Source organism: Microcaecilia unicolor, chromosome 8, assembly GCF_901765095.1.
Source record: "Microcaecilia unicolor chromosome 8, aMicUni1.1, whole genome shotgun sequence".
Lineage (NCBI taxonomy): Eukaryota > Metazoa > Chordata > Amphibia > Gymnophiona > Siphonopidae > Microcaecilia > Microcaecilia unicolor.
The window spans coordinates 155,797,179-155,810,779 of record NC_044038.1 but is presented as its reverse complement, the minus strand read 5'-3'; the positions used below and the strand labels follow the sequence as shown (position 1 = coordinate 155,810,779).

At 43.6% G+C, this 13,601-nt stretch overlaps 1 protein-coding gene across 1 annotated transcript in view; it reads left to right on the top strand.

Annotated features, from left to right (window-relative positions):
* The window catches only part of CCDC69 (coiled-coil domain containing 69), a 64,092-nt gene extending 52,043 nt beyond the window's left edge, over positions 1–12,049 (top strand). Inside the window, exons 7-9 of the mRNA XM_030212874.1 lie at positions 6,449–6,568; positions 8,426–8,523; positions 11,442–12,049. Of these exons, the coding sequence (XP_030068734.1) occupies positions 6,449–6,568; positions 8,426–8,523; positions 11,442–11,616 (393 nt within the window). The 3' untranslated portion in view covers positions 11,617–12,049. The remainder of the gene's footprint in view (positions 1–6,448; positions 6,569–8,425; positions 8,524–11,441) is intronic.
* The last annotated feature ends 1,552 nt before the right edge of the window (positions 12,050–13,601 follow it).

Below are 13,601 nucleotides of genomic sequence, written 5' to 3'. Positions count from 1 at the left end.
TCCCTTTGTTGAACTTTGTCAAGTCCTTTGCAGGCTGGGGCAGCATACGGGCCAGCTGACATATACTATCATAGTAGTTTTACCGAAACCTGGGAGAAATTAAGAACAGTTGGGTTCATACCGACCTATATCACTGCTCAATCAAGATGTGAAAATTTTTGCTAGTATTATGGCAACGAGGCTGGGAAAGTTGCTACCACTTTTGGTGCAGGGGGACCAGACAGGTTTTGTCCCAGGGAGGTACGCCTCGACAAATATCTTACGAGTACTGAAGGCTATGCAGGAGACAAAAGGGAAAGATGGGGATGCCATAATCACTTGTCTAGATGCTGAAAAAGCGTTTGACAAAAGTATTATGGGACTATCTGTTTTGGGTCATGCCCCAATTTGGCATTTATGGGGAGTTTTTGAGGGGCACTAGGGCTTTGTACAAATCACCAACAGCACAAGTTTTAATTAATGGAAGCCTTACTGAAAAATTCAAGTTGGAGCGGGGTATGAGGCAGTGGTGTCCACTATCCCCTATGCCCCTGATGGCGAACCTATGACACGCGTGTCAGTACTGATACGCGTAGCCATTTTCGGTGACACGCGGCCGCATGTGGCCTCATACAGAGAAGCAGCGGCGTTCCTTGCTGACACCAGGGGCGGATCGCGCAACCTTCCCCCCCCCCAGTGAAATCACACCCCCCCAGTGCATGTTTACCCGCTGGAGGGGTGCCATGTGCGCTTCTATTGGCTCCCTCCGAGTCCTCTGCTCGTTCCCTCCCTGCTGCTCCCTCTGCCCCGCCTCCTGCACAGCCGTTAGGGGATCTTTGACCTCACTTCCGGCCGGCGGAGCAGAGAGCAGCGGAATGCCGTGGGGGACGCATCTCTGTGATCGCCATTACCAGCAACCACATAACCACAGCAACCATCATCCAATCTACTGTTCTGGGGTGTCGTGGATTTCTAATTGACCATCATTACTGAGATAGGTGAGGGGGAGGCTGGGAGAGGCGAGGGCATGTGCTATGGGTGCCGTTTCCCGCCATTAGAAATAGCGGCAGCCATCTTAATTTACATAAGGTGGTCAGTTAGGCTAGTTAACCCCTAATTGCCTGCAGAGCTAACAGGCTATCTATAATTCTATCTTCTGTCACTGCCCCCCTGATGAAGAACCCAAAAAATAAAAAACCAAGGTTAAGTAAAGGAAGTGGTAGTAGCAGTAGCCGACCCTTTCAAGAGACATGGACCGAGATGTATGGCATTATAGAAAAAAATGGCAGATCATTTTGCGTTCTATGTACTGAAACGGTAGTAAGCAGAACGTGGAATATAAATAGACATTTTGAAACTAATCATTCCCAGCTCTTGAAAAAAAGTGAGGATGAAAGGAAGAAATACATTTCCAGGCAGCTACACTTTTATAAGAGCCAATCTAATTCCATCCTTAAATTTGTAAAAGGTTCTACAAATTTAACATCTGCAAGTTTGAGCATTGCTCACTCCATAGCTCAGCATGGAAAAGCACTCAGTGAGGGAGAATTTATTAAAGAAACTCTCCTAAGATGTGCACCAGTTCTATTTCATGATATGCAGAATAAAGATGCAATTATTAAGAGAATATCTGAGTTACCACTCAGTAGAAATATCAATTGAAGATTTAGCCAATGAAATTCAGCAACAAAAAAGTCACTAATAGGCAGATTAGTTAAAGAATTCCCCCTCCCCCTCACTTATCTTAGTTCACGGCACCCCACACAAGTTAAATAATATCAAGACCAACAAAAGAAACCGACTGACAGATGAACAAAGAAGTCACTAAGCAGGTAAGTTAAATAATTAGTTTTTGGTTTATTAAATACAGTTATATATTACAATTATACATTTTTGTTATTTAAACTATAAATATCGCGAAATTATGTTTTTTTTCTCGAAGTGACACACCACCCGAGTTATGCTCGGTTTTTTGGCGAATTTTGACACACCAAGCTCAAAAGGTTGCCCATCACTGCCCTATGCTTTTCATCTTGGCATTGGAGCCATTAGCATGTAAAATCAGGCAATCAAAGGAATTGCAGGGCATTACAGTGGGAGTACAAGAATATAAAATAAATCTATTCGCTGATGATATGCTGATCTTTCTGGAACAAGCGACTAAGGGGACCCCTGTGTTAGTGCAGTTGATACAAAATTTTGGTAGTTTCTCGGGGCTCCGAATTAATTTTGACAAATCTGAAGCCATGGCATTGTCAGCTAATTGTAGGTGCAGGCAGCAGCCTGATTTTCCTTTTACATGGGCGCGGGGGGCCCTGAAATACCTGGGGATTCACTTGCACTTAGATGCCCATATAATGTATACTAAAAATGTACTTGAGAAGCTGGATAATATTAAGGTTTTGTGCGCTAGGTGGCGGGACTTACCCATATCATTCCTAGGACAAGTGGCATTGACAAAAATGGTACTTTTGCCAAAATTCTTATACTCACTCCAGATGATGCCGTTGTGGGTTTTGCAGAAGGATGAAGCGACATATAGAAGTGTTATAACTTCCTTTATATGGGGAGCCCGAAGAGCAAGAATAGGTTACAATAAGCTGACATGAGATCGTAACAAAGGGGGAGTAGGTCTGCCAGACTTATGTCTGTACAACGTAGCAGCACTTATGAGATGGGCACATGAGATTCACACGGGACAAGCCAAATTTGCACCTGTAGGGACTTGGGATAGCAGACGGGAGGGGATCTCGATCTTTAACACCCTGCATTGCAGGGGTAGAAATCTACAATTTCTGCATTAGTCCGGCCATTAAAAAAGGCTTGGGATTGGTGGAGGAATAGAATAGGAGGGGCACGGGGCACATCCCCTTTTGTGGAAATTTTGCGTAATCCTGAGTTCAGAGCGAGTCAGCCAGGGTCCCCTTTTGAGGGTTGGTTCATGGGGGGCTGCAGATATATTGGGCAAGTGGTTGAATTGGGGAACGGTGGATGTCCCATCTCTGAATGTCAAAAAGCATGGAATCTCCCCCCAAAATATTTTTATTCATACTTGCAACTGCGACATTATTTGGACACCCAAAGGAGAAAAAGTGGCACTTATGCCTCTTTTACAGCTTTAGATCAATGGTTTATGCAAACACCTAGTGCACAGAACTCGCTGTCCCTTTGGTACAAGGAGGGGAGAGAGCGCAGGCCTTCCCGGTATTTTGATATGCAGCAGGAGGAATGGAGTACACATTTGGGGAGGGCAGTATCTGAACAAGAATTGTCTAGTTGCTATGAACAGGCCTTCCAGGTCACACCAAACGTGGGTTTACATGAGATTCAGTATAGAATATTGCATAATGCGTATATCACCAGATGTAAAGGGAAGGCAATGGGTTTGTGGGATACAGATATGTGTAACAAATGTAATATAAGCAGGGGGTCCTTAGTGCATCATTTCCTGGAGTGTGTCAAACTTGAAGGGTATTGGCCTAAAGTGGTGGCGTTGTTGGAAAAGGTGCTGCAGAGCTCTTATGAGTGGACATATGGAATTATGCTGATGGGATCGGATGTGGAACTGCAGGGGCTGAATAGTAGTAAGTGTCATTATATATTACTGGCGCTGTTGTTGGCTAGGAAGGTCATATTGCAGCAATGGATAAGCCATTTATCACCACCCATTGACCAATGGTATGGACATCTGCATCAGATGGCTGACTGGGAGATTCGAAGAACAGCTAACCTGGGAAATAGGGCAACTAAGGAGTATAATGGTATATGGAAGCGCTGCTTGGAATGTATTCCAACTCGTCCTATAAATAGTGCCTCTGTTGGAATTTCTGCAATGGGTACTAAAAGGTCTTTCTGAATGAGCAATTCTGGATGGGAGGGGGGGAGGGAGGTATAAAGGAAACGGGTACAGTGGGATGGCTGGGAATGGGGGGGGGGGGGGGGGGGGAATAAAACTGAAAAAATTACAAGCACGAGCCCAGAGCATAACATTGTACCTTGATGGGATAATTGGGGATGGCTAGACATAATACTTATGGAGTGAATAATATGTGTACTGTATCCTATAGCTACTTTTATGTTAGTATTACTGTTTACAATTGCTATATGTTTGTATTGGAAAGCTCTGCTTGTTCTCAATAAAAAAAAAGATTTTTAAAAAAACCATCGATATAATTAAAAATATTTCTACTGACTCACAGCAAGTAGAGCGCTATCTTTGCTGTGAGTCAGTAAAAATATTTTTAATTATTATAGCAATGGTTTGATACTTGATTGATTTATTTTTGGTTTTGAATAGTTATCGCCTGAAGAAGCCACTTTGCTGGTGAAACTTGGATCTGAGTCAGGAATTTAAAGATGGATAATGAATTGTAATTGGACATATGGATTGGGAATGGTTGATCTAGATGTTCAGTGATTAGAGCTGCAGACTGGCTCCAGATTGACCCGACAGGATGGATCCAGTCCAGATTGTACCTCGTAGCTGTCACGGTCTCAGGCTCTCGGACACTGGAACAACATGAGCCCTTGGGCTGCTGTCAAGGAATGGCAGCAGCAGACAAAATCCCCCAACCAGGACTGGACAAACAAGCAAGGATGGAGCTGGAATCTGGACCGGACTTGGCTGGAATAGCAGGAATGGAGTAACCGGACTTCACCTGCCCTGACCACCATTCCCCAGAGGTTGAGCCCCTAGGTGCAGGCGGCCTGCAGGACTTACAGGACGGAGCTGGGAGACAAGAAATACTGGACCGGAGTGACTGGAACAACAGGCGGACACTGAATACTAAACAAGCTTGACTAAAACAGGATTCAGGATACAGGACTCAGGATTCTCAAACAGGGTATAGGATACTGAAACAAGCTTGACTGAACAGGGACTGAAGGTCAGAGGGGAAAAGAACAAACAGGGCAGGCTAGGCAGGATACAAAACTAGGCCACACCGACAAACAATAAAGCAATGGCTGAAGACTGACAGGCAACCACAGAGAAGGATACAAGCAGTAGTGCTTAAGAGCATAACTGCACACAGACTAAACAAGAACAAGGCAAGGCATACAGGCAGGAAACAAAGCAAGGCAGAAGTGCTCCTATCAGCACCAAAAGGGTAAAGCAGGGAAGCTAAAAGGGTAAAGCAGGGAAGCTCAAAACAAAGCAAGGCAGAAGTGCTTCTAACAGCACACCAAGGCAGAAGTGCTCCTATCAGTACCAAAAGGGGAAAGCAGGGAAGCTCAAACAAAGCAAGGCAGAAGTGCTCCTAACAGCACACCAACTAACCTCGACCTTTGGCGTTGCAAAGGCCCAGCTGAAAGGGCCAGGTGCATAATAAAGGCAATTACAAGTGAGGTCACAGGTAAGGGTGCTGCTTAGTTCCAAACAACCCAAGCAAGTTTGGCAAGCAGGAAGATCCGAACCGGACTGGAATTACTTCTGAAATATGCTTGGGAAACAGCAAGAAAACAGTCTATAGCAGCCACCAGTTCCAGCCACCAGAGGGCGAGGTGAGCACAGACATGGAAAATAATCACAATCGTGACAGTAGCATGCAGGGACTTGTAGTCTAAACTTTTCTTAGGGAGTTCAGTTTGGAAATCAGAACTACAAGTCCCTATATGCAATGGAGTAAAGCATGGACTGGATTAACCTAGGTCAACTGGATCTCTAGGTGAATAGAGATCCAGTTGACAACCCTAATCAGTGCCAAACCCAGATAGCAGGTGGCACTAAATATTTGGATAGATCAGCAACCAGCAATCTCTCCCCATCCCTTTCAAAAACTCTACACACCTCCTCCATTCTCCCCACTCCCTTATTTGGCAACTTGACCCATTAACTGTAGTAGTACCCTAGGACAACCACCAGAGAACTGTGGGCACCATTTTTGAAGATTTCTTCTGAAACTTTCCAGAAGTTCCATAAAAGCAGGAAATTACAGGCTCTGGAGACTTTGTTGCAACCAGCGTCATTATCCAGAGAGTGACAATACTCAGTCCACAATCTAGATAGAAGAGTAGCCTAATGGTTAGTGCAGTGGGCTGAGAAACCAAGGAACTGGTTTTGATTCCCACTGCAGCTCTTTGTGACTCTGAGCAAGTTAGTTAACCCTCCATTGTGCCAGGTACAAAAGCTTAGATTGTAAGCCCACTAGGGACAGAAAAAGTATCTGTATATAACAACTGTAAACTGCTTTGGTTGTATCACGGAAAGGCAGAATCCATGACTCTATAAGCTATCTATATAACATAAGCCAATCTTTATGCCATCCTAAGTTATCCGGATTGCTTATCTGGAGAGCAGATAGCAAATATCACTTCTATCTGGATAACTCCAGTTAAACATTTTATGTAGTACTGTAACTTTAAAAGGGGAAGGTCCTGTGTAGTCCTGTCAGTAATGCTTGATGCTTGGGAGGTTTTTATGAGCCAGAATAAAATACCCCACGTTCTGTTTCTCACTTTCTCTCCGCAGGAGTATGGCAGTCCAAGCCATTTCTGGAGGCAGGAGCTTGAGAGCTTGCATTTTGTCATCGACATGAAAAATGAACGCCTCCATAACCAGGACAAGAAGCTGCTGCATCTGGAATGGGTGGTATGTGCACCTCTGTCTCCTGTGATATCACCATGTGTTGTTCCAGCTGACAGTTACACTGGCCTGTGCTATTACTTATTTACTGTTTCTGCATTGTATCGCACTGAAAGGTGTGACACAGAGTTCTTTTTTAATATAACAAAAAAAATGAGTTACCCACACAAATGTCTATAAATAGCAAAACCTTGTTCACGTTGACTTGACTGGATGACAAAGAGGAAAACATCTGTATCCCGTAAAGAAAGAATTTTCTACTGGAGTGAGGGGACATTTGAGTATTGCATCATCAACGTTTACAATTGAAGACTTTATTCCCCTTTTTTTAAGGTCCTTGGTGCTTTTTGTTTTGTTTCTTGGCTTTTTTTGTGCTTCGCTCCCTCTCTCTGTTATACAACAAGCAATTATCAGCACTAATTGGCATTGAGATTTACACACACAACTTGCTAAGTGTATTCTGTTAACATGGTGCACCTAAATTATGTCACGTGGAGGGGCATAATCGAACGTCGCCGGCCAAATAGATCGCCGGCGATCTATGTTGGCGGTGGTGCTACAGCTGGCTGGAACCGTATTATCAAAAAAGATGGCCGGCCATCTTTTTTTTGATAATACGGTTTAGCCCGGCCAAATGCCTTGGAGTTCGCCGGGTTTGAGATGGCCGGGTTTGTTTTTCAGCGATAATGGAAAAAAATGCCGGCCATCTGTGGAGGAGTAGCCTAGCGGCGCCTTTGCTTCGCCGCCGACACGCCCCTTTGAACTTTGGCCGGCAACGCGACGGGAAAGCGGCGATGTTGCCAAAAAAGCGGCTTTCAATTATACCGATTTGGCCGCTTTTCCGAGATCGCCGGCCATCTCCCGATTTATGTCGGAAAATGGCCGGTGATCACTTTCGAAAATGAGCTGGATAGTTGAAAAGTGGGCATGGCCATGGGCGGAACATGAGCATGTCTAAAATCTCTGCATATTACAGAATACACCTGCTCTGTGCCTAATTTAGGCACCGGAATTTACACCAAGTAAAACAAGGCCTAAATAGACGCAACTAAATCTGACTGTGTGGAGATCCACTCGGTGTATTCTATACACCGTGCGGAACTTTAAGACAATTCTATAAAATTTGGGCATACTTTAGAGAATACGCCTAGGCGGTTTTTTTTACCATTCAGACTTTTCAGGCATCATATATAGAATCTGGCTCTAAGCGTAAAGTTGGGTGCCAACTTTATTGAATTAGGGGATAACGCACATGATTGCCAATTAACACATTTCTGTTGTAATGCAGCTTAGTACATAGAGCTCTATATGTGTTTTTTCTTTAAAAGGAGACTAGAAGAAGTGAGTCATCTGGTGATGGCTTTCAGTTTTACTTTGATTTATTATAGTTTTGTTGCTTCTTTGACTTACTGTGGGGGACTTTTACAAAGGCACGCTAGTGTTTTTAACGCTCGCTAAACGCTAGAGATACCCATATGTTCCTATGGGTGTCTCTAGCGTTTAGCGCATGCTTATTTTTAGTGTGTCTTTGTAAAAGGACCCCTGAGTGACTTTAGTTACTTGGGAACCAATGTGCTAAAGTCATCACATGTAAATGAGGCAGACAATAATTTATCACAAAAAAACTTTACTATAGTTTTTTTTCTTTTTTTAAGAAATAATGTACTTTTTCACTGTGCTAATAGGTAACTAATAGCTTTGCATCTGATTGCCATATTAGCTTAGTTTTCTGTTTAAAAACCATTGAAGGCCAATTAATATGCATTAAAAGCACTGTTAATGCATGGAAACCAGATTTTTAATCTTTCTTTGTCATGTCTCATCCCCTTTCTTTCTTCACATCTCTCTTGGGAATTATTATAGATGGAGCAAAATCTAGCACTGGATGAGAAAATCAAACTTCTTCAGCAGGAGAATGAGAACCTTCATGTTCGAACCCAAAACCACATGAGTGTTGCAAGGTAAATCCCTCTTTCTGTGTGGGATCAGAAGCTTGCTGCAGTAGGTTAGCAGGAGAGGTATATCATGTCTGTCTTAGGTATCCTCAGCTGGCAGTAAGACACTAATGAGAATTCACAATAGTGGAGCACTAGGGGACAATTTTATAAGTACGCACATCCATTTAGATGCCCTGAGGACATGTGTAGAGAACCTATTCTGTAATGGCATCTGGGCACCTAGATTTCGTAAAAACATAAGAACATAATTATAGCCTGGTCAGACCAATGATCCATCTAGCCCAATGTCCTACTTCCAACAGTGGCCAATCCAGGTCACAAGTACCTGGTGGAATCCCAAAGAGAAGATTCTGGAACCCCAAAGAATAACAAGATTCCAGAATGTCAAAGAGGAGCAAGATTCCAGAATCCCAAAGAAAAGCAAGCTTCAGAAATCCCAAAGAATGACAAGATTCTATGCTACCACTGATCCCAGGGCAAGCAATGGCTTCCCCCATTTCATTATAGAGCACTAGCATAACTCAGTATCAGCACGCCTTACAGTTATGCACGGGATGTGGGTAACTTACAGCATTCTGCCCTCCCCCTTGTATTTATGTGCTATGTCACTTATGAGCACCTTTACAGAATAACACTTAGGCACCTGCCAGCACTTTTGTGGGTGAGTACACATGCGTATGTAAGTGCTAGTATGCTGTAAATTTATGTACACAAGTGATGCAGTAATGCAGGCACCCAGTTATAGAATTGCTCTTCATATCATTATCCTGTCCACAATTTGTAATGTAATTTCCACACAACATAGCCTTAGACCTTAATTCTGCTTTCTGTGGTGTAGCTCAGAGACAGCACCTTCATTCTGTGCATCTCATTCACAAAATCCTGATTGAAAAAACATGCAGAGTTAACCTTCTGATTGTGATTGACACTCACGTCTAAGGCCATCACGGAATGTCCATTATGTCACTTCCCCATAGCCCACCTCATTCTAGGTCAGTTCCCACCTGGACAGTTCCCACTCACCAATTTCCATCTGGACATTTGCAACAACTGCAGGAAGGAATACTCATTCAAAAGTGCAAACAAAACAACTTTAAGCCAGCATTATATTTTAAAATGCTAGATTAAATATAAACCTTCCAATCACCGATTCAAACCTTCCCCTCTGCCCGACGCCACACAACACCAAGCAACATGTCATTTTATACAAACTCCAACTAAAAAAACAATACAATCTTCGGAGGGTGGAAAACAAGGGGGGGGGGGAAGTCTTAGGAGGGAATTGTCTCCCTTCGGTGGGAATTCACCCTAGGGAAATAGTCCTGGGAAAGAATTTTCCAGGGGGGAATTGGTGTGTGGGACGTGACTGGTGGGAATTGTCCAGGTAGCTACTCGCTGGATACTGCCTAGATCCGTCGTTAGCTCCAGCTCAGCTATAATTAATAGAAAGAAAAAATCCTTGCTTAGGGTATAGGGGACAGTCCTTGAAACAGCTTGGGAGGCAAAACGTGCATGTCGGACACCGGGTCCCCAGTCTGGCATTTTTCAAGATTAAAGTGTCAAGATTAAAGTATTTAAGACGCAAACTTGTTAGCTGGGTGTACCGATGAACAAGTTGGTGCAGGATAACCTTTCAATAGTGGTTTTACACTAGCAGGTTGCACCGCTTGTCAGAATATTTTTATATATATATGGAAGAAAGTGTCGGCAAAAGTGTATGCTTTAATAACATAGACTGTATTTGAATGGTGTGGGAGTGAAGGCATTATACTTGGATATTTTCCCACTCAAAAGTTTTCCTGTTTTTGTGCAGTGCTGTTTTAATATGCATATTTCTATCATATCATAGCATTGCTATAGCTTTTAATTTGCCTGTTTCCAAAGTTTACCTCATTGGTTGCATTTTATGCTAATTTTACTATTTTTATGCTGCTAACACAATGTAAAACAATTGGAAAGAAATCTGCCCCCCCCCCCCCCCACACACACACACACACTCCCCACCCCTGTCAAACACTGGAATGATGCAGGTGCTGGGGCTGAGAAGAAATAAGAGAGACAGAGGACCACAGTACAGAATGGAGAGTACAAAAAGAACATGGATGATTGGTGACTGCAAGAGGCACCCAGTCACCCTGCTCGTCCTCCCCCCCAATCTGTCTTCCACCTACCCCCCCCCCCCCCCTCTTCATTTAGACACATTCACATACCCTCACCTACTGTCTGGAATCATGTGAATGTTCAAGTCCTAAAAAAAAGTTTGGGGAAATGCTGCCATATTGATTTCCTGGACTGGTTTGTGACCACTGTTCCCTCTAAGCTGAGTGGGAGTCCTCCAACTGCATTGCTGCCAGTGGGGGGGGGGGGGGGGCCCATGCTTCAATATTATATTTTCAGTCACTAGAGTGACAGGCAGGTTCCCTGGAGTCCTGCACAGCTTTCCTATCTCTCACTATTGAGAATGTGATTGTGAAACAGCACCACCCACTAGAAGGACTGTAGGTGGAGGACTCCCGCTCAGCTTAAAGGAATGGTGATTGTGACCCTCTTTATTTATTTAAGATTTTGCTCACACCTTTTTCAGTAGTAGCTCAAGGTGAGTTACATTCAGGTACACTGGATATTTCTCTGTCCCAGGAGGGCTCACAATCTAAGTTTGTACCTGAGGCAATGGAGGGTTAAATGAGTTGCCCAAGATCACAAGGAGCAGCAGTGGGATTTGAACTGGCCACCTCCGGGGATTGCAAGACTGGTGCTCTAACCACTAGGTCACTCCTTCACTCCTGGGTTGCACCTTGTCACAGCCACATTTGGATGTATTATTACGGCATTTACTGTATGTGTTAACCTTTAGTTTCTGCTATGGAATTATCTTCACCATCACTTTTCCCCAACTCTGGTTGTTTACTCTTGCTTTGTAGGCAGCTCTCTGAACAATTGCTGGCCACCCAGGAAGCTCTGGAAAAGGAAACACATTTGCGACAGCAACTCCACCATGAGAAAGAGGAGCTGCTCTACCGGGTTCTAAATGGTGATGCAGCTGCCACCTTCACACTCTCTACTGTTACTCCAGACGTGTCACTCATGGTGACATAGAACTGCAAGGACAAGGGGGAGGAAGTTGGCACTACCGGAGAGAAAGGAACAGAAGTCATTCACTATTGCCTTCTGTCATCCCTTCGTTTTATCCTTCCAAGTCTTGCCACAGGTCTCATTGTGTAGCCAAAGTTGCATCAAAACATGAGAATCATCTGCTGTGAAAAGGCCAGTTTGGAAAATAACAACATGGAAACTGAATAGCACTGACGTGCTTTTCACATTCACCATTAACTTCTTCGGTTATTTGGTATCTAGAAACTGACTTACTGAGTTCTCTGGAGTTTTGAAATATATTTATCATCTGAAGAGTTAAAAATGACAGGAAGACACTCAAGTTATTTTAAGACCTGACCCAATGCTGACTTGGCACCAAGGGCACAGTGTAAAGATATGGCTCTTTTGAGTGTGTGTGTGGTGGTGGTGGTGGTGGTGTGTGTGTGGGGGGGGGGGGGTTACAAATGAATTCAGATCACAAAGGACAAATCTAGCTGCCCCATGCCTTTAATTCCCTTTCTGCTGCAGATAGATTTGAAAGGCTGCTTGGGGAATAAGCAATCAACTGCTTATTTTAGGGAAAGGTGTACAGTCTGTATGATCAGAGCCCTTTTGTAATTTGCCCAATCTCCATCCTCGTTACAGACATTCAAAATCAGAATTTTTAAACGGATGCTCAGAGACATATGCAGAGATGTCAAAATCTTCCCTCCTGTACCCAGAATTGATTCCTCGTGTTTTCAGAACATCCTGGTCCAGTACTTCTCAATCCTTTCCTGTAGGCACCACACCTATGCAGCTGGGTTTTCATGACTTCCACAGCAAATATATATGAGATAAATTTGCATAGGTTGAGCCATGGTATGGAAAGCTATTTCATGCATATTTAATGTGGTAATTCTGAAAATCTAAATGGCTAGATATGCTCCCAGGAGAGGGTCAAGAATCATTGACCAAGTCAGTAAAGGCCCACACACCTGTGACACACATTAATGCTTGTCATTAGTAAATAACCATGCTGCAAATAATAGGAACCACAGCAATCTGTTTCATGCATCAATAAATGGACCTGTGGTAGCACCAGCAAATCAGCTTTTCAGGCTAGCTACAATTAATATGCATGAGATTGATTTGCATACAGTAGAGGCAAGGTATGCAAATGCATCTCATTCATATTGAGTGTGGATATTGTGAACACCCAACCAACTATATTACAGATCAGTGACTATGGCAGTGGGTGATGACCTGGGAGCACTAGCCAGTTGGATTTCCAGGATATCCATTATAAATATGCATGAGATAGATTTGCATATGCTGACTCTCTAATGCAGGGGTAGGCAACTCCGGTCCTCGAGAGCCGCAGGCAGGTCAGATTTTCAGGATATCCACAATGAATATGCAGGAGATAGATTTGCAAGCACTGCCTCCATGGTATGCAAATCTATCTCCTGCATATTCATTGTGGATATCCTGAAAACCTGACCTGCCTGCGGCTCTCGAGGACCGGAGTTGCCTACCCCCGCTCTAATGTATGAAAATCTTATCACGTGCATATTTATTGTGTATGTCCTGAGAACTGATCAGGCTGTGGGGTCCCCAGGACAGGTGATATATTCGCATGGACAATGCAATATATCTACAATGAATATAAATACTATACAGTGAGGAACTGCATGCAAATCCATCACGTGCATATTGATTGTAGATATCCTGAAAACCTGACCAGCTTGTAGCGCCAAAAGACCAAAGTTGTTTATCCTTGCAGTGGTTCTCAAACCTAGACTTGGAGGCACTCCAGCCAGTCAGGTTTTCAGGATATCCACAATAAATATCCATGAGAGATTTGCATGCCCTGCCTTCACCTCATGCAAATCTATCTCATGAATATTCATTGTGGATATCCTGAAAACCTGACTGGCTGGAGTGCCTCCAGGACCAGGTTTGGCAACCACTACAATACAGCAATGTCATTCCTTCAGTCAGTAATA